The sequence below is a fragment of the Syngnathoides biaculeatus genome, chromosome 3 (genome assembly GCF_019802595.1).
Source record: "Syngnathoides biaculeatus isolate LvHL_M chromosome 3, ASM1980259v1, whole genome shotgun sequence".
Taxonomy (NCBI): Eukaryota; Metazoa; Chordata; class Actinopteri; order Syngnathiformes; family Syngnathidae; genus Syngnathoides; species Syngnathoides biaculeatus.
Genome location: NC_084642.1, coordinates 36,479,629 through 36,503,958, shown reverse-complemented (window position 1 = coordinate 36,503,958; position 24,330 = coordinate 36,479,629). Strand labels below are relative to the sequence as shown.

At 41.4% G+C, this 24,330-nt stretch overlaps 1 protein-coding gene and 1 long non-coding RNA gene across 9 annotated transcripts in view; one reads left to right on the top strand and one right to left on the bottom strand.

The window, feature by feature from the left end:
- si:ch211-220f16.2 (golgin subfamily B member 1) overlaps window positions 1-24,330 on the bottom strand; it is a 136,252-nt gene that overhangs the window by 84,156 nt on the left and 27,766 nt on the right. For 7 of the 8 annotated variants that reach the window (XR_009794358.1, XM_061815638.1, XM_061815637.1 and 4 more), the window contains exons 3-6: window positions 19,984-20,139; window positions 16,387-16,521; window positions 10,133-10,246; window positions 2,728-2,880 (exon numbers count right to left, since the gene is read on the bottom strand). Coding sequence is in view for 7 of the 8 variants with exons in the window: in XM_061815638.1 (XP_061671622.1) it covers window positions 2,728-2,880; window positions 10,133-10,246; window positions 16,387-16,521; window positions 19,984-20,139 (558 nt within the window). In the remaining variant the exon portion in view is untranslated. Of the gene's footprint in view, window positions 1-2,727; window positions 2,881-10,132; window positions 10,247-12,633; window positions 12,733-16,386; window positions 16,522-19,983; window positions 20,140-24,330 lie in introns of those variants that run through there. The other variant, XM_061815643.1, reaches the window with a different exon arrangement.
- Window positions 1,012-3,332, top strand: LOC133498596 (uncharacterized). The gene is made up of 3 exons (XR_009794359.1): window positions 1,012-1,131; window positions 2,167-2,278; window positions 2,887-3,332. It is a non-coding gene; the product is annotated as an uncharacterized LOC133498596 (long non-coding RNA).

Here is a 24,330-nt window from a genome sequence, read left to right as displayed (position 1 = left end):
GGTGGGCGATCACAGCAATAAAAAGAAAGTGTGTTCAGGTGCTCAGTTGTTTGGAAAAAAAAAAAAAACTTCCACGATGTGAATTATGTGTATGTGCGCACTAGAATGCGCGCTTTTGAAATACGGGCCCTCACATGACCAAAGTTAAGTGAGTCAGTGAAAAACCAAGGAAAGTTCACAAAAATCACATTTGTCATTAAAATATGCAATCTTATCTCGAAGACAAATGAATTACATGAACTATTCAGGAAAAAAGACGTAAACTTTTCCCTTTCCCCACATTATACATATTATAGTATACATATATATACACAATATACACAAAAATATATCCTAGAATTTCTACACCGTACAGCAAAACATGTTAAAGAAGTTGCTATGTAGTAATTACTATTCACGTTTAAGTCTCAAACTTGTTACGTCGCATTGTACTGATACACTCGACCGCATTGCTCACTATCTTAGATATAGATCTAGTAATACTAATAGTACAATCAGTTGGCTTTAATATATATACATACATACTCACACAGTCACTCACATTTGAAAAATGTACGGGTGTGGTCAGTCATGCTCGCAGAAAAAGTTGCGGGTGTGATTAGGAAAGGCCTTAAAATAACTGGATTAATATAACATAACTGTAAATTAAAAATAAAATATTTACATAACTAAAATAGAAAAGTAAAACTTCAAACGCAGAAATGATCATTTCCAATTTCAACTGATAATAGTAGAACATGATATAAAATGGTATTTAACATTTTTCATCAATAAATATTCTTGATCTGACAAACTTTTGCTGAATAAAAGTTAAATGCACTGGCCTTTCAAGGAATGAACACAAACAGTCTATATTCACAATGTTTTGAAGATGCTGAAAGTTTACTTCAACATAATCGGCGTTAGTGGCAACAAGCTAGCGATACATTGGAACAAACATTCTTGTCGGCAATCGTGACGTATTTTTGTGGGGGGGGGACGTACCACGGGACTGCTGTAAATAGGAGGCCGGCTAGAATGTGCCTTTATGTGCATGCGCTCGACGTATTGGCCACACTTGAATCAAGCGACAAGGTGGATGATAGTCTAATGATGTTGTTGTTTTTTTTCGACGCAATGAGCACCCCTGGTGTAAGTGAATTTCCTTTGACATGCCTCATGGTGTTGATGACTTTCGACGTAAATGCGCTCGCATTATGTGAAGCAGTTCTGAACATGCGCTTTCGTACATGCTCCGTACATGCTCAGTATGGTTAACTTGCATTTCCTGTTTACGGGTGAATACTGGTTGTTTTGGAGCAGGTTCGTTTAGTTAACAACGTTTATGAAATAAACATGTAAATTAATGTCAAGACCACACAAAATAAGTGACGTCTTCAGAGAATGTGAGGGGAGGGGCGCTACTGTTACTAGTGTTAGTGCCTCAACATGGCTACGCTCGTGAAAGCAAAACAACAAACTCAAACGCATGTTCGTTCAATGTTGTCAACTAATATCCGGATTAATTTTAGGCAATTTTTCGTCAATTTTCCGGAGCAATTTTCATGAAAATTTTAAAATCCCCAATTCCGAGAAAATCCAGAGGACGTTCATCACTGCCATTAATGGAATTGGGCGTACCCTGCGTTGTGCCTCGGTGCGGTCCAAAACTCAGTGCAGGCATACAGATGCTCAGTCATTAGGGCAAAAAAAATATTCTCCGACGTGAAAGCGTACTCGTATGTGCACATGACCATGTGCGATTTTGAAATACAGAGGTACCTCGACTTCCAAACGTCTTTAGTAACGAAAAATTCTGAAATTCTGGTTACGAAATGCCTACTCGGAAAAATATTGTCTGTAGTTACGAAGGAAATTCAAGGTACGAAAGAAAAAATAGGCGCTGGATTCCTCAAATTACACCAAACGTACACATCCTGTATCTTGGTTTGTGTGGCACGATAGAGCTGCTCTCCCAATGACTATCGCCGTAGCATCTTCTTGGCGTACCATTGGCTATGAGGGAGGGCAATCTTTACCCATGATGCTTTTTGATTCCCTTGGAAGCTCAATTGTCACCGTATCACGCTCGCGCTGTCACGTGCTGTCACAAGCTAGCGCACATTGGAAACGTACAACTTTTTCGTTTATGTTTTTTGCAAGTTTATTCGTCTTTCTTCACCATAGCCCCCAAGAAACTTTACTGGAATTAAGTTGTGTGCATGAGTATGCTCCGTTCCCCACGATGCCTTTTGCTTGTCACTCACCCCTCTTTTCGCATAGTTCACCAACACCAAAGGTAAATGAACAATTTTTTTAAATTATTGTTTACACTATGTACTTTGAATGCTTATTTTTGGCAGTGGAGGGGGTCTTGGAACGGATTATGCTATTGTAATGTAAAATGCGCTTCTACTTACGAAAAATTCACAAAAAAAATTCACAACTTCTGTAATGGATTAATTTTGTAAGTTGAGAAATCACTGAATATGAAAAAAATATCCTGTAAATTAAAAGACATTCACCAAACGAAAAAATATATATAATAAACGGAAAAACAAAAGATGAAAAAAAACATTTCTACTCCATGGATTTCACTTAATGCTGGTATGGAATGTAACACCCATGATAAACGAGTGAACACTGTAGTAGCATTGATTGTTAGATCTCATTTGAAGAACGTTTTAGAAATTGTGTTCAATGAAAAAATTTAAGCAAACACTTATTTCACACCATAAAAAATTATACCTGTTGCTGCGTTGATGTGAAGGACTGATCTCCAGCAATTGTTGTTTGCAAGTGAATAATGTAGGCCTCCTTCTCTGCCAGCTTCCTGTCTTTCTCTGTCAGCATAAGATCCATTTCTTCTCCTCGAACTTGCTGTGCTTCAACCTCCCTTCTCTACAGGAACAAAGGCAAAGTTTTGGAATTTGTGAAGAATAGACATTTGTAGGTGGCACGGTGCCGCAACTGGAATGGATTGGATTCACAGTTCTGAGGACCTGGGTTCAATCCCGGCCCCGCCTGTGTGGGGTTTGCATGTTCTCCCCGTGCCTGTGTGGGTTTTCTCCAGGCACTCTGGTTTCCTTCCACATCGCAAAAACTTGCATTGATTGGAAATTCTATATTGCCCCTAGGTGTGATTTTGATTGTGACTGTTGTCTGTCTCCATGTGCCCTGTGAATGGCTGGCAACCATTTCGGGGTGTACCCTGCCTCCTGCCCGATGACAGCTGGGATTGGCACCACCACTCCTATGACCCTCGTGAAGTGAAGTGAAGTGGCTCAGAAAATGAATGGATAGACATTTGTACATTGATTTGTATACATACATTGATTTGTGCATATTTTATGATGGAGTTAAGTTCTTAAAACTTGTGTCCCATTCCAGAAGTTGGAACATAGTCATTGGAAATCATGAATATATGCTAATGAAGTAATAATAAAGTCATAATAAATACAGATGCATTGATGTCTTTTTTTCCCCACACCAAGTCTGAGTCCAAATAATTGCATTTGTGTAATCGGTGAAACCAAGTACCAATACAGCGTATCCTGGAATATGGATCAGGCCCAACATTTAATACACGCGTACATGTATAGACACGCATGCGCACAACCACGCACACACACGCACACACGCCCAATATGGAAAGTATCCAAACCCTGTTAAATTTTTCACTTTATCATACTGAAGCCATTTGCTAAAATTAACTTTTTTCTCAGCCCAATCACAATGATCTTTGGGTTCCTCTTTTCACCAAGCCTCCTCTCCCCAATAGCTCACTTTGGTAAGACAGCCAGATCTAAGAAGGGTTATGGTGATTCCATATGCCTTGTTCCATTTAAACATTATGGAGGCCACTCTGAACTGAACATTCAGCGCAGGAAAATGTAACTTTAGCCAGATATGTGCTTTTCCACCATTTTGTCTCTGAGCTCTTCAGCCAGTTCTTTGACCTCATGCTGTTCATTTGCACTGATATGAACCATGAGGTGTGAGGGTTTATATGGGCAGATTGTGCAGTCCGTGGCCGTTCGCGCCCATTTGCCATCGCATTCGCAAATCTGCACAGACGAGCATGAAAAATCACGTGCATAAAATCTGTTACAAGTAGAAAAAATATTGAAAGACTTCACTTATTTTGTATAGTCTTGACAATAATTTACGTGTTTATTTCACAAATGTTAACTAAACAAGCCTTCTCCTAAACCAGTATTCACCCGGAAACAGGAAACGCAAGTTTACTGTACTGAGCATGTATGGAAGTGATGCCAAAAGCAAATGTTCCGAGCTGCTTCACGTACTGCAAGCACATTTACGTTGAAAGTCATGTCAAAGAAAATTCAGTTACATCATGGGTGCTCAATGCATTGATTGCGAGGCAGTTTTGGTTGATCGTGTGACGACGTGCCATTAAAAAAAAAAAAAAAAAAAAAAAAAAACCAACAGACGATCATTCACCTTGTTGCTTGATTCAGGTCTGGCCAATACATCAAGCACAACACATAAAGGCGCGTTCGAGCAAGCCAGTCTCCTATTTATGGCAGTCGCGGTGATGCGAGAGGCTGGCTGCTTGAAAAGTTGATCTTGGGGGCTAAAGAAAATCTGGGCAACCCTGAGTTACATTGAAAAAAATTCTGGGATATAACACAGGTAATGTTTCAGTATCTAACGAAAATAAGTATTAGATTGTGATTTACTTTGACTTGATCTAAATTCTAACGTTAGACTAGTCTGCCCATATATCTAAATGTGACCGGTCATTTTCCCCGTGGAACGTGTTATCTTTAAGTTGAAAACTTTTCCCTTCTACATGCTTTAGTAAGATATAGATCATCTACTGCAAGCTTTTATCAACGGATTGACAATACATACCGCCGTAAATTACGCTAGATTATAACAATACATCACGATTGCTGACAGGAATGTTTGTTACAATGTATCTTGTTCCCACTAACGCCGATTACGTTGAACTTAACTTTCAACATTTTCAAAACATTGCGGGTCTAAACCGTTAATATTTATTCCTTGACAGGCCAGTGCATTTAACTTTTCTTTGAAATATGTTTGTCATATCAAGAATTTTTATTGATGAAAAATCTTAAATACCGTTTCATATCGTTTCATATTATGTTCTAATAATAGTTGAAATTGGAAATTATCATTTCTGAGTATGAATTTTTTGTTTTCTTCTTATTATCTTCTTATTAATCCAGTTATTTTAAGGCCTTCCCTAATCACACCCCCAACTTTATCTGCGAGCATGACTGACCACACAGGTACATTTTTCAACGCGGCGTAACAAGTTTGAGACTTAAATGTTAATAGTAATTACTACACATCAACTTCTTTAACATGTTTTGCTGTACGGTGTAGATATTCTAGGATATATTTTTGTGTATATTCTATATCTATACTATAATATGTATAATGTGGGGACAATTTTAGATGTCTTTTTACTGCTTAGTTCACGTAATCCATTTGTCTTGATATGAGATGGCATATTTTAAGCATATTTTCATGACAAATGTGATTTTGTGCCATCTAGTGATAGAGGTATGGGGGACAAAAAAATCTGGGCTTGGTCTTTGGGGAATTTCTGCCCAATTTTTTTAATGTTATTTTAAGGTCTTGAGATTCCATCCCTAATCACACCCGCAACTTTATCTGCAAACATGGCTGATCACACCTGTACATTTTTCTAATGTAAGTGACTATAATCTAAAAAGAAAAATCAAGAAATCACAATGTATGATTTTTTTCAACAATTTATTTGTGTGACACAGCTGCAAATAAGTATTTGAACACCTGTCTATCTGCTAGAATTCTGACCCTCAAACACCCTGTTAGTCCGCCTTTAAAAGTCTGCCTCCACTCCATATATTATCCTGAATATGCACCTGTGTGAGGTCGTTAGCTGAATAAAGACAGCTTTCCACCCATACAATCAGTAAGACTCAAACTTGTAACATGGCCAAGACCAAAGAGCTGTCCGACGACACCAGAGACAAAATTGTAGAACTCCACACGGCTGGAAAGGGCTATGGAGAAATTGCCAAGCAGCTTGGTGAAAAAAAATCCACAGTTCGAGCAGTCATTTGAAAATGGAAGAAGCTAAACATGACAGTCAATCTCAATCGGAGTGGAGCCCCATGCAAGATATCATCTCGTGGGGTCTGAATGATCCTTTGAAAGCTGAGCAAACAGCCCAGGACTACACAACAGGACTTGGTCAATGACCTGAAATGAGCTGGGACCACCGTTTCCAAAGTGACTGTTGGTAATAAACTAAGACATCATAGTTTGAAATCATGCATGGCACGGAAGGTTCCCCTGCTTAAACCAGCACATGTCAAGGCTCATCTTAATTTTGCCAATAACCATTTGGATGATACAGAGGAGTCATGGGAGAAAATGTTGTGGTTAGATTGGGCCAAAATAATCATAATTCCACTAACCGTGTATGGAGGAAGACGAATGATGAGTTCCATCCTAAGAACATCATACCTACTGCGACGCATGGGATGGTAGCATCATGGTTGCGGGTGTTTTTCTGCACATGGGACAGGATGACTGCACTGTATTAAGGAGGGGATGACCGCGGCCCTGTATTGTAAGATTTGGGGAACAACCTCTTTCCCCCACTCAGAGCATTGAAAATGGGTCGTGGCTGGGTCTTTCAACATGACAATGATCTGAAGCACACAGCCAGGAAAACCAAGGAGTCACAAGCATATCAAGGTTCTGGGGTGGCCGAGCCAGTCTCCAGACCTAAACCTAATAGAAAATCGTTGGAGGGAGCTGAAACTCTGTGTTTCTCAGCGACAGCACAGAAACCTGTCTGATCTAGAGAAGATCTGGGTGGAGGAGTGGGCCAAAATCCCTACTGTAGTGGGTGCATACCTGGTGAACAACTACAGGAAAGGTTTGACCTCTGTAATTGCAAAAAAAAAGGCTACTGTACCAAATATTAACACTGGTTTTCTCAGGTGTTCATATACCTATTGCAGCTGTATCTCACAAATCGTTAAAAAAAAAAAAAAAAAAAATCAGATATTGTGATTTCTGGATATATTTTTTTAGTTTTTCTCTCTCACAGTGGACATGCACCTATGATGAAAATTTCAGACCCCTCCATGATTTCTAAGTGGGAGACCTTGCAATATAGCAGGGTGTTCAAATATTTATTTTCTTCACTATATATGTATGCCTTCTGGGGGGTTTTTGCACATCTTTCAAACAAAAGTTTCAAATCATCAAACCAATTTTAAAATCAGTCATTGACAACCCAAGGAAGTACAAAATGCAGTTTGCAAATGACCATTACATTTACTATGGCATAAAAAACAATCCCAACCTTTCTGATCCTATGTGAAAAAGTAATTGCCACCTGACCCTAATAACGGGTTGTGCCACCCTGGGCAGCAATAACTGCAATTAAGCATTTGGTGATAACTGTCCCAGTCTGTAGAATTGTTTCAACTACGCCATATTGCAGGGTTTTCTCGCATGAAATGACAATACGTTTTGCCACAATGTCGGATGTCATACTCATACCATTTTTGCTGTTAAATGTGCTTGCAATTATATGATTGAACTGGCCATCAGAAAGATTTCCATTTGTTGCTCTATATTCAAATGCATTCTTTGAGTTATTTTAAATAAATACATGTCAGGACCATTTATGTATGGAATGTCTTACAGTGCCGGTAAAAAGTATTAATCTGCTTTCTGATTTCAGGGTTTTTTTTGCATGTCTATCAAACAAGGTTTTCAAAACATCAAACCAATTTTAATATCACTCAGAGACAACCCAAGGAAATACAAAATGTAGTTTTCAAATTACAGTTCAATCTATTAAGGCACAAAAAAATCCAAACCTTTCTGACCCTCTGTGTAAACGTAATTACCCTCTAAACCGAAGAACAGGTGTTTTCCATTGGCAGCAATAACTGAAATCAAGCATTTGCAAGAATTGGTTATGAGTCCTTCACATCGTTTTGGAGGAATTTGGTCCCATTCTTCTTTGGAGAATGGATGTGCACCAGGTAAGGGTGATTCAGGATAGAGATGGATATGCCTTGACAGGTGGGAGTAGTGTGCTAAATAGATGGAAAGAATACTTTGAGAAGTTGATGAATGATGAAGAAAATGACAAAGAAGGAAGAGTAGAAGAGGCAAGTGTGAAGGACAAGGATGTGGCAATGATTAGTAAGAGGGAAGTTAGACAGGCACTAAAGAGAGCGGTTGGTCCTGATGACATATCTGTGGAGGTATGGAAGCAATTTGGAGTGTTGTGGAGTTTTTGACCAACTTATTTGACACAATACTGGCGGACGAGAAGACGTCTGAAGAATGGAGGAAAAGGGTGCTAGTTCCGATTTTTAAGAACAAAGGCCATGTGCAGAGCTATGGGAATTACATTGGAATAAAGTTGATGATCCACACAATGAAGTTATGGGAAAGAGTAGTGGATGCTAGACTCAGAACAGAAGTAAGTATCTGCGAGCAACAATATGGTTTCATCCCTAGAAAAAGTACTAAAGATGCATTATTTGCCTTATGGATGCTTGTGGAAAAGTACATAGAAGGTCAGAAGGAGCTACAATGTGTCTTGTGGATCTATAGAAAGCCGATGACAGAATACCAAGAGAGGAACTGTGGTACTGCATGCATAAGTCTTATGTGATGGAAAAATAAGTCAGAATAGTACAGGACATGTATGAAGCAGCAGAACAGTGGTGCTGTGTGTCATAGGTGTGAGAAGAATTTAAGGTGGAGATGGGACTACATCGGAGATCAGCTCTGAGCCCCTTCCTGTTTGCTGAGGAAATGGATAGGCTGACAGATGAGGTTAGACTGGAATCCCCTTGGATCATGATGCTCGCAGATATTGTGATATGCAATGAAAGCAGGCTCCAGGAAAAAGAGATAGCGAGGTTGGATGACTTCAAATACTTGGGGTCAACAATCCAGAGCAATGGTGAGTGTATTAAGGAAGTGATGTTATAAAATAGTGGTGAGGCCGGCCATGATGTACGGATTAGAGACGGTGGCACTGAAGAGACAATAGGAACCAGAATTGGAGATGGCAGAAATGAAGCCGTTGAAGTTCTCACTAGGAGTGAGCAGGTTGGATAGGATTCGAAATTAGCTCCTTTGAGGACAGCCAAATTTGGATGTTGTGGAGACAAGGTTCGAGAGAGCAGACTTCGATGGTTTGGACATGTCCAGAGCAGAGAGAGTGAGTATATTGGTAGAAGGGTACTGAGGATGGCCAGGCAAAAGAGCGAGAGGAAGACCAAAGTGATGGTTGATGGATGTTGTGAAGGAAGACAGAAGAAGGGCAGTTGGTGTTGGAGAGGAAGATGCAGGAGATAGGCTTGGATGAAAAAAGACAAAACACTGTGGTGACACCTAACAGGACAATCCGAAAGGAAACAAAGAAGAAGACGCTCTGACAGTGGTTTGCTGGAGTCCCAAAACCTTTTCCAAACTGATGGATTTCAATCACTTTTTTGCTCCATTTCTTCTTGAATTTCTTTGGATCATGGTATGATGCATTGTTTCTTGAGATCTTGTAGAGTACTTCAGATTCTCTGACAGATTCTATTCATGTGAATTCTTGATTCAACAATTATGGTGGTAATCAGGTTTGGGTGTTGTTAAATTGAACTCACCTTTCCCAAATTTGTAGTTAGTCACAGTGGCTTTGTGATTTAACATTCGGTCAGAAATTTTGGGATTTTTTTGTGCCTTAATAAATTTAGTTGTCATTTCCTTGGGTTGTCTCTAAATGATATTAAAATTGGTTTGATGATTTTAAACCTTTGTGTTTGATATGAAAAAAACATGAATTTACGAGGGGGAATATACATTTTCACGGCACTATATACGCTTGTGTGTGTGTGCACGTGTTTGTGCGCGTGCATCACACACACATTCACATACACACACAGTATGCGTGAAAGAGTGCGCATACAGAGACTTCAAACACCGGGTCCCTTGCTGTCAGACATATATCGGAATTATGTACCAACTATTTTTGCTTGTCTTCTTTATCTTGTTTGACCACAGTGACCCATTATTCTTTTCGATCATTGATTTCGTAATACAGACGATCTGTAACATTTGACAGTTCTGTACTTGCCTTGTTTTCAATTTCCTTCTCACTCAGTGCAAGGTGGTGCTCTAGCTCCTCAACCTTCTTCTTCAGCAAGACAATTTTCCCTCGCGTGGCTTGCTCACCTCCATCTGATTGACCCTAAAGGTTAATGAATAAAACGTTACTAAAATTGAAAATAGTGGCTAAAAGGACTATTTTGACTCTCATAAATACAGCTTGATGGGCAGCCCAAGTGTGCACAGGTGCAGAGAGACAAGAGAGATCAAACTCTGGGAATTTTTTTTTTTTTTGCAGACCTTTTGCAGAAAATACTCTTGCATTCATAAAGTGCTTCTGCTCACTATGACAAATTTGAAAATTTGGTGTGAAACTGTACATTTGGGGGATGGGGGGGCAGAACACCTCCTGTATTCAGATGGTGCAGACCCAAAGATTTTTTCTTCTTGGCTTTTATGGTGAAATGTCAGGCAAGAACCATAATGTGGCTAGTACTACTTTCTTGAGTCACAATGAAGGAAGACCTGGAAATTTGCATGATGTGCGTGAAAATGATAAATATTTTAATATTGGTATATTTAGAGGACTTGGTTGTGTTACTGTTGTACAGGACAGTGAGAATTTTGTCAATCCACGCATTACTGTGTGTTAGCACTATTAGTAATTAGGACATTAATTTCTCATTTTTATTTTAATGCCTATAATTTGGGGATGGGGCTGTTTTATTGGAACATATTGGGCTATTTACATGTAAAATGTTTTTCTACTTACGAAAGATTGAAGTTACAAAACGATTTCCGGAACAGATTAAGTTTGTAAATAGATTTGCGACCATAAGGCAGATTGTACTAAAAGGCGCAGTCTCAGTTGTGGGTGCAATTTCACATAGAACACACATATAAGCTGTATCGTATTACTGGGCACAGGCATTATGGTGCTCACGAGACAGTAAAGCAGAATTGTACCTTTATTTTTTTGAAGCATAAGAACAAGCTGATACTTTTTTCCCCCCACTACAACTGGTACAAGCAAGTCACCAGCCAACACGCCACACTTACCCAACGTGTCACACAAAACCAAAATCATTCCACCACAGCAAACAGAACAGCACAACCAGCAGAGAACAAAACAACGAGCGAAGAAATAATTGATACAAAACATGCACTTCAAATGCTATTTCCATACATGTTTAGCACAGCAAAGCATATTTTGGGGGTCGAGAACCTATGGCTCGCGAGGCATACCTTTTAATGGTTGGATAAGGCTCGCAGAACCCATCATAACGACATACTATACATGTAATTTCTGACGTGCAGGCAACGCAAATGACAGAATATTTGTCCTAGTGGGGTTGAGTAGTTTGGTGTGGCAGTCAATACGCGCAGGCGCAGAAGTGTTGAACACCGTTCGGGTCGGAACAACTAATTATGGAAACGCTTTTGACAAAGGTTGCTCCAAAAAAAAAAAAAAAAAAAAAGACGAGGCGTACCGAAGTTTTCAACAAAAATGGACAGCCTTTGTGGAGAGATGGTTCTGCTGTGTCTAAATTCATAGATGGCGAGTCTGCCAAAGCATTCGTACTTGATGCGGCCAATAAACCTTTTGACAACTTCGGAAAAAGACAAGATAATCAACTGTTACCACTATACCATCATGATGACAAATCAAATTCAATTAACAGATGGAAGTCTCAACGCCTGCATGAAGCTTAATGGAACGACGTATGATACAGACTATAAAGCAATCATAAAAACCATGCAGCACCAGAAGTCGCACTAATAGTAAGAAGTAATTTTGTCATCACTGGTTAGCAACAGTGTAACTATTATTTAAAACAATTCTGAGACTTATTGTACTCTAAAAGTGTTGGTCTTACATAATTGCACAAATACACTTGTTCTTATTTTTTAAAATACTGTATGGCTCTTTTCAAATTGAATTTTAAAATATTTGGCATTTATGGCTCTCTCAGTCGAAAAGGTTCCCAATCCCTCCCATATAGCAACACCATCATAAAACATACAAGAGCATGCATGCATCCTATTTAAAAAGGGAGCAAAACTGAGTTTGGTTGTACTTTACCGAAGTATTTAACAATATAAACAGTGAGTTCGGTTGTACTTTATTGAAGTATTTAACAACGTAGCATACTGTATAGCTACATTCTTACAATATGGCTATATACCGACATTAGCTTAAAACATACGGTAGCATGCATGCACACTATTTAAAAAGGCACCCAGAGCAAAACTGAGTTTGATTGTACTTTATTCAGGTATTTAACAATGTAAACAGTAAGTTTGGTTGTACTTTATTATTGTAGTATTGTTTATAAAGTCCTGATCTTCTGTATCAAAAATTAACAGCTGGGCAAGTTCTCCATCAAACACACCAGGATCCCTCTCGTCATTGTCAGTCCTATTGCAGTGCGGCTCTGCAGACATGATGCCGGCTTTTTGAACAAAAGTGGAAGTAGAGACATTAGCCCAAGCATCCACAATCCAATCACAAATTGTGGCATAACTCACCCGGCACTGCCTCTGAATAAAGCTGTGTTCACCATTTGTCATTCATCGTGCCCACACCGCTCGCAACTTCACTCTGTACACCTTGTTTACACAGATGTCCTGTGAAAGAAGTTGCTTCATCAAGCCTCCCGGAGTAATAGCAAGCTCCAAGTTTATTTCCTGCGCTTGTTTTTTTCACAGTGGTTGTTTGTTCTTTGATCATTAATCCATTGCTCGAGTTGTTCTTCCAACTCAAAGCACCTCGCCTTGTTTCCACGGAAACTCAGCTTTGTCTTCTTGACTTGTCAAAGCTCATTTTCCTGCTTCCTGAAATTTAGCACCATGGATTCGTTGATCTTGAATTCTCTCGCAGCTGATTGATTCCCATGTTTCTCTGCATTACTGATAGCTCGCAGTTTAAACAGTGCTTCTTAAGCATGTCTCTTTGTTGGTGCCATTTTTGGGGGTCCTTAGCCAAAGCGATGTTTAGTACAAAAGACAGACTGGCATAATATACATTCTGGGGGGGCGTGGCTTTCACGTCCTCTCCCATGGCCACACTTCCTCCTGTAACGTCTGCATACTGTCCTCTCACGTCTGCTTTTCCTCAATATAACTAGCATGTCAACAAGAAATGCCCCTAGTGAGTTTCAAATTTTGGTCATCCTTTCACATATAAGGCGTTCCACGTGATAAGGTGCGCCATCCATTTTGGAGAAAATTTAAGACTTTTAGTGTGCCTTATAGTCGTTAAATACAGTATTTGATTGACAAGGTTAAGGTGTAAATTTGCGGCATGTTGTAGTTGAATTGTAAGTTAGCGGTTTAAAAAGTTAATTACAAGAGGAAAGACCCTGTTGAAATGTATGGTAGTTTTAGTTTGAATTCTTCAGGAACACCTATAGCAGGGAAGGAGGTGGAAGAGCAGGTGACCAGGATGAAGAATGTCTGAGAGGATTCTGCATGCTCTTGCCCTAGTTCTCGCCGCAAGACAATTTTTTTCACTAGTTTTGATTGTCTGTTCCAGTCAAAGTTTGTCCTTTTTGTCACAGCACCAAACCCGATTGTGATGGAGGAGCACAGTATTGATTCGATCACTGCTGTGTAGAACTGCCTAAACAGCTCCCAGAGCAGGCCGTGCTTCCTCAGAAGCCCTCGGAACTACGTGTTTTGCTGGGCGTTTTTGACGATGGAATTGATGTTGGTCTTCCACTTCAGGTCATTTTGGGTCAGTTCTTGGACCCCTTCCTGCTGGTCCAACCAGTATTAGTGATATATATATATATATAATATTTTGTAGACCACACGATTCGTCACTTTAAACTGCTCCCTTTGCACAATTGACCCCTCCGTACAGGGCACTTAACCACGCCTCCTGAAGTGACGTCACGCCACGTGCGCTGACGTCAGACAAACAATTAGGAAAAATATCGGCGCAGCAAGAAAGGAATAGAGCGAAACTGTCCGATTTACCAGCTGATTTCTCACTCGCATTCTTAGCTAACAGTAAAATATCGTTGAAAAGCATACAGCAGGGTTTCAAGTATTTCAAGCGAGCGGTATTTCAATGGTATTTACATGCATATCGACGGAGAAACCATTGATATTAGCGCAAGATCTTTCCAGAGTCAGAGGAAGACCGAGAAGCCACATAATATATTATAACCCAAAGACGAATTCGTCATTGACAGTTTCCTATTTTCGTGTTACCTATCACACTTGTGTGCAGAATCTGTATGTGTATCTGTATAGCCGTTTTTGAACCGCCGTATGAAGGAAAAGAAGGCGAGGCTTGATTTACGAGTTGTTTCTCTCGTTTTCTTTGTGTAACGTCACGCGCTCCCCTCAATAATTATTCTTGAATTAGTGCCGAACCTACGCAAGTCCTGACCGAGTACGACAATCACTACTTTAGTGTCCTCAAACATCCTTCCTTCAGTCTTGGTGTCTCGGTGCATGTCGAATGCTTTTAGGACTGCTAGTCCGGTTTAGCTTAGCTAATTAGCCGCGAACAATGGGACACGTTTGTGCAGTCAGATCATCGCAAACAATCGCTCACCACAGATCAAGTGTGAAAATCATTCACACGTAGCTATGTTATGCAAGCGAAGAACTGCTAATTCATTTATATGAGACGTACTGAAAATCAAATATAGGGCATACCTTCGTGCTAACAAACAAAGTCCGGTTTAGCTGAGCTTGGGAGCCGCCGAACAAAGAGACGTTTGTGCAGTCAGATCATCGCAAAATATCGCTCAACAGAGATCAAGTGTGACAATCATTCACACGTAGCTATATTATGCAAGCGAAGAACTGCTAATTCATTTATATGAGACATGTATTGAAAATCAAATAGAGGGCTTACCTTCGTGCAAACATATCTGTTCCGGTTGATGGATTCAGTTGATCATGCGGTCTTCCTCAAAGTTTTATCCATCAAAGACATTTTTCGTACTCGGTCTTCTGTTCCGGTAGATTTTAGATGGATTCAGTTGATGATGCGGTCTTGCACAAAGTTTGATCCATCAAAGACATTTTTCGTACTCGGCCTACGGTTTTGGAAAGGGTACGAATTGAACTCCACCAACTCGCCTTTCAGGATACCTGTCGTCACTATTATAAAGTCCGTGACTACACCTCTTAACCATATCTATTGTTGAAGAACCCAAATACGCGATAAAACGCCAACAGAACCTATACTGGACCATCCAGCCAGCGTTGTCTGAGATTTGAGTCCGAGATTATGCAGATCTCTGGCCTCTGATTGGTCAGTGACGCGGATTGCGCAACATCCACGGAGGGGTCAATTGACATTAACACATTTATCTACATAAATTTTGCATCTTGCAAGTCTTATAAAGAACAGTTCCTATAAACAGAAATTTCTCTTGTTCTTTGTTCTTGTTGCTTTTTGTTCCTTGTTCTTTGTTCTGTTTGTCGTACCAGGGCAGCACCGACTGCCGGAGAAAAATTCCTTGTGTGTTTTTATACACTTGGCCATTAAAGCTGATTCTGATTCCAACCATCCCCTTAATTCGCAGAGTCACCACACGTTTCGCTTCCTTATTAAAAGTTGTTGAAGCGGTTTTACAGATGTTTGCCACATCCTTCTTTATGTAGTGCATCGTGGATTGATTCGCGCCATAGTGGCGCACCAGAAATATGTAACTTCTGCAGTCTTTGATCATATCCAAAAGTTTAGTTTTTCGCTGATCATCAACTTCCTCTTCATCATTTTCCTCTTCCTCTTGGGCCCTTCGGAGGAAGCTTTCCCATTAGCACAGGGCTTCAGCGACATTGTCTACACGAGAGGTCATCGCGCAGTCAACGGTGTAGACGAAAATGGCGGAAAGGAAGGACAAAGGAGAGGGTGGAAAGGAAGTTGCTGGGTGAGGCTTCGATGAGGCACAGCCAATTAGCTCAAGCGATGAATCCAAACATGCTCCCATTTGTCGATGCTGTGCCAGGGACCAATCACACCCCTTGTATCAATGCGTCTTCCAGCGTTTTGCCAATAGGCAGTGTTTTTCTACATTTTTTTTTATTTTGGGTGGGGGAATAGAAAAAAAAACATGAAGCACAGAAGCTGCAAAAAGTGAAGCGCGAAGTAGCCACGGAATCCTGTATTAACTTGCTTGCTAGCTATTTGACAAAAAATATTTTTGTCATAACACTGAGGTCTTTTTTTAACATTTGTAAACTTTTATATATATCTATACAGTGTTTATATATATATGAGATTTACTGTTCAATCTGATATGGTCTGATGTTTACCTTCTTGTGTGTTGGTATGTCCTGGCCTCCCATTTGTTTCTTCAAATCTTCAAGCTGTGTTGTGAGAGATGTCACCTTGGCTTTGTTTTGGAAACGCAGCTTTGACAGTTTTGCCTCACTTGTCTCCTTCTCCATCTGAAACAAAGACAGCATGCAATACAGCAATGTACAGGTTTCCTTTGCTTTCAACTATTAGCTGCAACACCTCAGCCTTTATTCATATATAAATGTGAGATGTGACAATAACTATGAAATACTTGAAAAAAAGAGAGCTCTTAGCAAGAGGAGACAAGCTATTTTGTATTATCCTGACATCTCACTTTAATTTTAGTTGAAAATGATTTATAGCAAAGCGTATAACCGAGTCAGAAACAGGAGCATTTCTCACAGAACTGTGATCTACTTTGTGAACGTGCTCATCTTTATAAGAGCTAGACAGTTACAACCACAACAGTTTTGCGAAAGCAACAAGACTGTGGCATCCATGTTTCCACACCAAAGCGTTTAACAGCTGATGCTACATATAGAGCCCATGCCATGTGTGGAGTCAAGCCCGACTATATCTAGTCGACCTCACACAGGAGCTCGTACTCCTTCCCTCCTACAGAGGTGACATTCCACGTCCCTAGAGCCAGCTTGTGTAACAGGGGATAGGTTTGCCAAGGTCCGTGCTTCCGGCCACCGCCCAGCACATACTGCACACGACCCCTATGGCCACTCCTACAGGTTGTGAGCTCATGGTAAGAAGGACTCATGTTACTCTTTCAGGCTGTGCCAGGCCGAGCCCCATGGGTACAGGAAAAGCCACCAGGCGCTTGACATTGAGCCCCTCCTCCAGGCCTGGCTCCAGAGGGGTCCCTGATGACAACGGGAACATCAATCCATTAGTTTTACACATCATAGGGGTTTAAGGAACTGTGCTTTGTCTGGTCCCTCATCTTGGGACTTTTTTTTACCATCTGAGATCTTACAGGGGTGTGAAACTACCAGACAACTTAGCTTCCCCACTATAAGGTGACAGCTCATGGAGGGGGGGTGGTTTATTGTTGTGCATTTTATGATATAATCAACATAGGTGTGACAATAACAAGAAACATGTCGCAGCCCAACTCACCAATCACTGCCAGTTGCATTTCCTTATGTTGCACTATTGCACAACTGCTCACCACAATCTGTTCAAATAATGTTAACTAATCTAATTTTGTAGTTGTACATTACGTTCACATTTTATGAAAAAAATGGAAGTGGTAAAATTGAGCAAAAATGAATTTAAAACCACTCCGAAAGGGCAGTGATGTTGCAAATTGAATTTACAGTTTCATACATTAGGTTTCATTGCTCCATATTTGTGGTACCTCTGGCTACATGAGAAGTACTATGTGAGAGAAGTGAAATATAATGTAGCATAAAAAAACAGTCCTCCTCCCACTTCCTACAGAATTTTGCTCATTTTCTGAGGGAGGCAGGGGACATTTGAGTCTGAGTGGACCATGTTTCGTACCTCTAGTGCCAAGGCGACTGACCGGAGCTGTGATTGTAAGGTAGTCGGTGCCCGTCATGACGTCTGTCACCAAACTCATTGGTGGATACCAATACTGAGGGATGCCATCAAGATGAAGAATGAGTCCTGTTGGGGATTTTTGGCCTGTGGGACTCATGAAGCACCTGATGGCTACCGGTGTGATGGTCTGAGCACTCCCGGGGCTGAAAACTCTTCTTGTGATCAATGCGCATGCGTATATATTTTGTAAACTTCCGGCCAGTCTGAAACATCCGCATCCATGCTTCAACATGTGCCATTCGACAACTTGTCTCCAAGTGTTCATGTTCGCTATGGACGTCTCAGAAAGACGAACATAGTGGACGTACAGATATGTGTATACTTTTGTTTTCATGTTAGGTTAGGGTTACGGTTAGGATATAGCTTATTTTCGCTCGGTCTATGGAGAAGAAGGAACGATGAGAGTCGGGGATTTCCCAGTCTATTACGTACCCAGAGTTCCCCTGATAGTAACGTATGCTTATTAATCACAAGGGGACTTTTCAGCACGGGGGAGCGCACAGACCATCACACCGGCTGGCAAAGCTGAATGCAGCTTTGGTTGTTGTTGAAGCAAAAAGTCAGGGATGGGAGGAGCTCAGTGATGCCAATGAGAAAAACCTCAAGGAAATTCTGGTCCACCACCCAGCATCTCAAGAGGAGGAAGCAGCGCATAGTCAACACTGTGTATCGTGAGGACGTACATTGTGAGTTGGTGGGAAGAATACTTGAAGACCTTAATTCCACCAACACTTCTGCCCATGAGGAACCAGAGTCTGGGTTGTGTGAGGAGGAGTCTCAAATCTATGGGGCCAAGTTCGCAGAGGTAGTTAAAAAGCTCCTCGGTAGCAAGGCCCCAGGGATGGAGGAGATTCGCCCAGAGTTCCTAAAGGCTCTGGATGTTGTGGGGCTGTCCTGGTTGACACACCTCTGCTACATCGTGAGGACATTGGGGACAGTGCCTCTGAATTGGCAGACTATGGTGGTGGTTCCCCTCTTTAAAAAGGGGGATAGGAGGGTGTGTTCCAACTACAGGGGGATCACACTCCTCAGCATCCTTGGTAAGATCTATTTAGGCGTAGTGGAGAGTAGGGTCCGTCGGGTTGTCAAATCTCAGATTCAGGACGAGAAATGTGATTTTCATCCTGGTTGTGGAAACTGTTCCACGGCCAGCATCAACTCTACACCCTCAACAATGTGTATGTGTTTAATGGATTGGAGATGGTGTTTGGCCGTGTCCCTTGGGAAGTCCAGTGGAGGGTCCTTCTGGAGTATGAGGTATTAAACCACCTGATATGGGCTGTGTGGTCGAGTAACAGATAAGTTCAAGTATCTTGGGGTCTGGTTCACGAGTGAGGGAAGAATGGGGCGGCGTCTGCAACTAATCGGACTTTGTATCGGTCCATTATAGTAAAGAAGGAGCTCAGTTGAAAGGCGAAGCGCTCAATTTAGCGGTCGATCTATGTTACTACCATCACCTGTGGTCGCAAGCTGTGGTTCATGACCAAAAGAATAAGATCACGGATACAAGCAGCTGAAATGAGTTTCCTCCGCAGGGTGTCCAGACTCTCCCTTAGCGATAGGGTGAGAAGCTCGGTAATCCAGGACAGGCTCAAATTCAAGTCGCTGCTCCTTCAGATTGAGAGTAACCAGGTGAGGTGGCTGGGGCATTTCATTCTGATGCCTCCCAGACACCTCCCTGGTGAAGTGTTCCGGGAATGTCCCAACGGGAGGAGGGTCCAGGGAAAACCCAGGACACCCTGGAGAGATGAAGTCTCAAGACTGGCCTGGGAATGCCTGGGGATCCCTCCGGAAGAGCTGGATGAAGTGGCTGGGGAAAAAGAAGTCTTGGCATCCCTTTTAGAAGCTCTGTCCCTGAGACCCAACCACAGATAAGCAGTAGATGTGAATGAATGAATGAATGAATGAAAGACATTCAAGTTTTTATGAGCACCACAAACCTACATGGACTTGAGTAATTACTAATGAGGATACATGTGATAAAAATATGATGGACATATATAAAGTAAAGGTATATGGAAACATAAATTTGACACCTTGAGCTGTTCATCCTTCGTGCCAAGTGCTGCATCCTTCTCCCGAATCAGCTCTTTCAGCTGAGTGACCAAATGCTCAGTTTGGACCAGTCGCTCTGTCAGTTCTGCAATGTCATCTTCTCCACTTTGACTGCTTCCTTGGGGAGAGCCTGGGGCCTGGAGTAAGGGACACTTGTGAGTGTTTGTCCTCATTTGCATTGTTTTAGGTTGAAAAAGGTGGACCATTGAGGGATCTCAAGAATCAGGTGGCTGTTAAGTATGAACAAAAAATGTTTGCAAATTTTATTAAAGAGTGGTTAGAAGAAAAGAGATATAAATTAAAATGGTCTTACTGCAAATGTGTTGGATGATTTATCTAACAGGTGCATACAAATATAGGTATATACATTTCTTTTGTAACCAAATATTTCTGATTTCTGCCATTTTTATCTTAAATGAGCTGTACACCCTATGATTAGTTTTTCAGAGAGGTCTCATTGAACAGGTCAATATTTTCAAGGCAATAAGTTATAATTCATGTAACCAATGACATGCGCTCATGTGTGAGGCTTGAGAGTCGTAAGCCTCATGCAGTGGAGTGGAGGAATCAAGGCGAAGGTTCAGGACAGGAAACGGGAAAAGTGAGATTATTCAGTTGAGAGCATGATCCAGCAATCCCTCTTTACTTCACGCTTCACCTATCATGGCTTCAGTGTATCAAGTTTGTTTTTCTACCCGCCACAAAAAAAGACAGATCGACTCACAATACATACTATATTACGTGAAGGTGCATTGATACAAGGCTACATCCTAGAAGTAAAATGGACCAATGAAGAAAAACAAAACAAAACAAAAAAAAACAGATCATCTTACAGTACGTACTATACAGCAGTCACTCACATTGAACGAGCCTCTGTACTCAAACTAAACTTTCCCGTTCATGTTTATTCGTTGACAGGCCAGTGCATTTAACTTTTCTTCAGATAAAGTTTGTCAGATCAAGAATTTTTATTGATGAAAAACTTTAAATATTGTTTTAGATCATGTTCTACTAATATCAGTTGAAATTGGAAATTATCATTTCTGAGTTTGAAATTTTTGTTTTCTATTTGAGTTATGTATTTTTTTATTTTTATCTATCTATTATATCTCAAGACCTTCAAATAATTTACTGGATTAATATAACATCCAGTATAGTATAGTCTCGAGGTTCCATCCCTAATCACACCCGCAACTTTATCTGCGAGCATGACTGACCACACCCATACATTTTTCAAATGTGAGTGACTGATACAGTAATCCCTCATTTTTTACAGTTAATTGATACCACAACAACCTGCGAAAAGTGAAAAACCGCTAGTGGAGGGTGTATGTTTTTGTAATTACCAGAATATTTAAAATATGTAAACAGTATTTGTACTTTGCGTATTTGTGCCAAAAAGTGATATTTAGTTAAATCTTTAATTATAAAACCTTATACGGGGAACAAAATAAGTATTTGAACACCCTGCTATATTGCAAGTTCTCCCACTTAGAAATCATGGAGCGGTCTGAAATTTTCATCGTAGGTGCATGTCCACTGTGAGAGAGATAATTTAAAAAGAAAAATCCAGAAATCACAATGTATGATTTTTTTAACGATTTTGTGTGATACAGCTGTAAATAAGTATTTGAACATCTGTCTATCAGCTAGAATTCTGATCCTAAAAGACCTGTTAGTCCGCCTTTAAAAGTCCACCTTCACTCCATGTATTATCCTGAATCAGATGCACCTGTTTAGTCGTTAGCTGCATAAAGACACCTGTCCACCCCATGCAATCAGTAGGACTCAAACTTGTAACATGGCCAAGACCAAAGAGCTGTCCAAAGACACCAGAGACAAAATTGTACAACTCCACATGGCTGGAAAGGGCTTTGAAGAAATTGCCAAGCAGCTTGGTGAAAAAAAAGGTCCACTGTTGGAGCAATCATTAGAAAATGGAAGAAGTTAAACATGACAGTCAATCTCAATCGGAGTGGAGCCCCATGCAAGATATCACCTCGTGGGGTCTCAATGATCCTTTGAAAGCTGAGGAATCAGCCCAGGACTACACGACAGGACTTGGTCAATGACCTGAAAAGAGCTGGGACCACAGTTTCCAAGATGACTGTTGGTAATACACAAAGACGTCATGGTTTGAACTCATGGGTGGCACGGAAGGTTCCCCTGCTTAAACCAGGACATGTCAAGGCCCGTCTTACGTTTGCCAATGACCATTTGGATGATACAAAGGAGTCATGGGAGAACGTTTTGTGGTCAGATGAGACCAAAATGAAACTTCTGGTCATAATTCCACTAACCATGTTTAGAGGAAGAATGATGAATTCCATCCCAAGAACACATCTGACGCATGAGATTGGTAGCATCATGCTTTGGAGGTGTTTTTCTGCACACGAGACAGGACGACTGCACTGTATTAACGAGAGGATGTCCGCGGCCATGTATTGTGAGATTTTGGGGAACAACCTCTTTCCCTCAGTCAGAGCATTGAAGATGGGTCGTGGCTGGGTCTTTCAACATCACAATGACCCAAAGCACACAGCCAGGAAAACCAAGAAGTGGCTCCGTAAGAACCATATCAAGGTTCTGGCGTGGCCTATCCAGTCTCCAGACCTAAACCAAATTGAAAATCTTTGGAGCGATCTGAAACTCTGTGTTTCTCAGCGACAGCCAAGAAACCTGTCTGACATGGGCCCGTGCATTTTTTCACCCCAAAACATGATTTAAACGTATACAGCTTTTTGTAACTCCTGCCATGAAAATCCTCTCGAGGGATTTGTTTTCGAGAAGAAGCAGGAAGTGACATACAGGACAGGACCTCCCTCAAGTGGACTTGTTTGTTTCTATTAAGTTTTACCTCCGGGAAGGAAGCTTGTTGTTCCTTTGTGTTAGCCAAAATGCCGGCTCGTTGCATTGCTGGAGATTGCTTGAATGCTCGGGAGTATGGATCTACCCCTCATAAGTTTGCAAGAGACCCGGTTCGTCGTGAAAAATGGATTGCACGGGTGCAGAGGACGAGAGCTTCATGGGTTCCAAATGACACGTAGGTGTGTATACAGCTACTAAAAAAAAAAAAACAATAGTTTGGGGCGGACCATGTAATCGGTCTCTCATAAAGTAACAAAAGATCCGCATACGTATGACAGGCATGCTAAATGTGACTTCGATGTGCGCGTCGGACGGTGTCGGGCTGCGGGTCGGGCTCGCGGACAGCGACGGCTCTGAACAATGCTGCCGACAATGCAGCACTCAGCCACGTGTGACGACAATGCCATAAAGCACACCGGCTCAACGGTGTTGTTCATCACGTACTGCGACGGCTATGAACAACCCCTTAAAGCAGCACGGCTCGGCTCCATGATAAGCCACCTCAGCGCCAAAAATGAGCCACACCGGCCGGCTGTGATGAGCCACGATGCCTCATCTCTGCCCCGGACGTGGATCGGACGAGGAGGCGGTTTGGCCGTGAAGCATATCTGAATATGGCTCGAAACAATAGGGTAATGTTGCCGCGGTAACTTCACTCGGTTGTGTGATGTTCTCTTCTTCGAAAAGAGCTTCCGTGTCAGAAGGGGCGTGTTTGTCTCCCATTGTAGGGTCCACCGCGTGTTTTCATTGGCGAATGTCCGGGTGAGGTCACGGACTGAGGATGCAGCCAATATGGCGACCACTTGGATCTCGTAGAATGACACTTCTGCAACTTTGAGGATGGATGACACACTCTCCGCTCACATTTATTTTTTCGTATAGACATTGAAGTGAATAATGTTATATGTATTTTTCAATACAATATCTATTTTGGAATGTTTATAGGGATGACACTTGACCTTTAACCATGCCTCTATTCGGCTCGAGCCCTCCTTCGCGTGACATTAAGTTCAGGCGGACGGTTTCACACGGCTACAGCCTTCATCGATTCCAGGTCAGACACCAACCTCCTAAATCCTCGATTCATTCACAGTATGGGCCTAGAGACTTTCAAAACACAATGCCTCTGTAACACATATTCTGCTAATGGCACGGTCTTATGCAAAATAACCCACCGTACCCAGACGCTCAACATGACATTTTCAGATTCGCATACAGAACGTCTAAGCTTTCATGCGTTCGATACCCAGAGCAGTGACATTATCCTGGGAAGCCCACGGCTAAGGCTGCATAACCCGCACATCGACTGGTTGACCAGACAAATTAAGTCTTGGGGGCCGAACTGTCACGTCACTTGCCTTTCATCCCGTAGGAGGGAGGGCACAGATGTCGCTTCAGACACCCCGCGAACTATAGACTTGAAACCTGGCACCTCACCCCTTCGACGGAGACTCTATTCT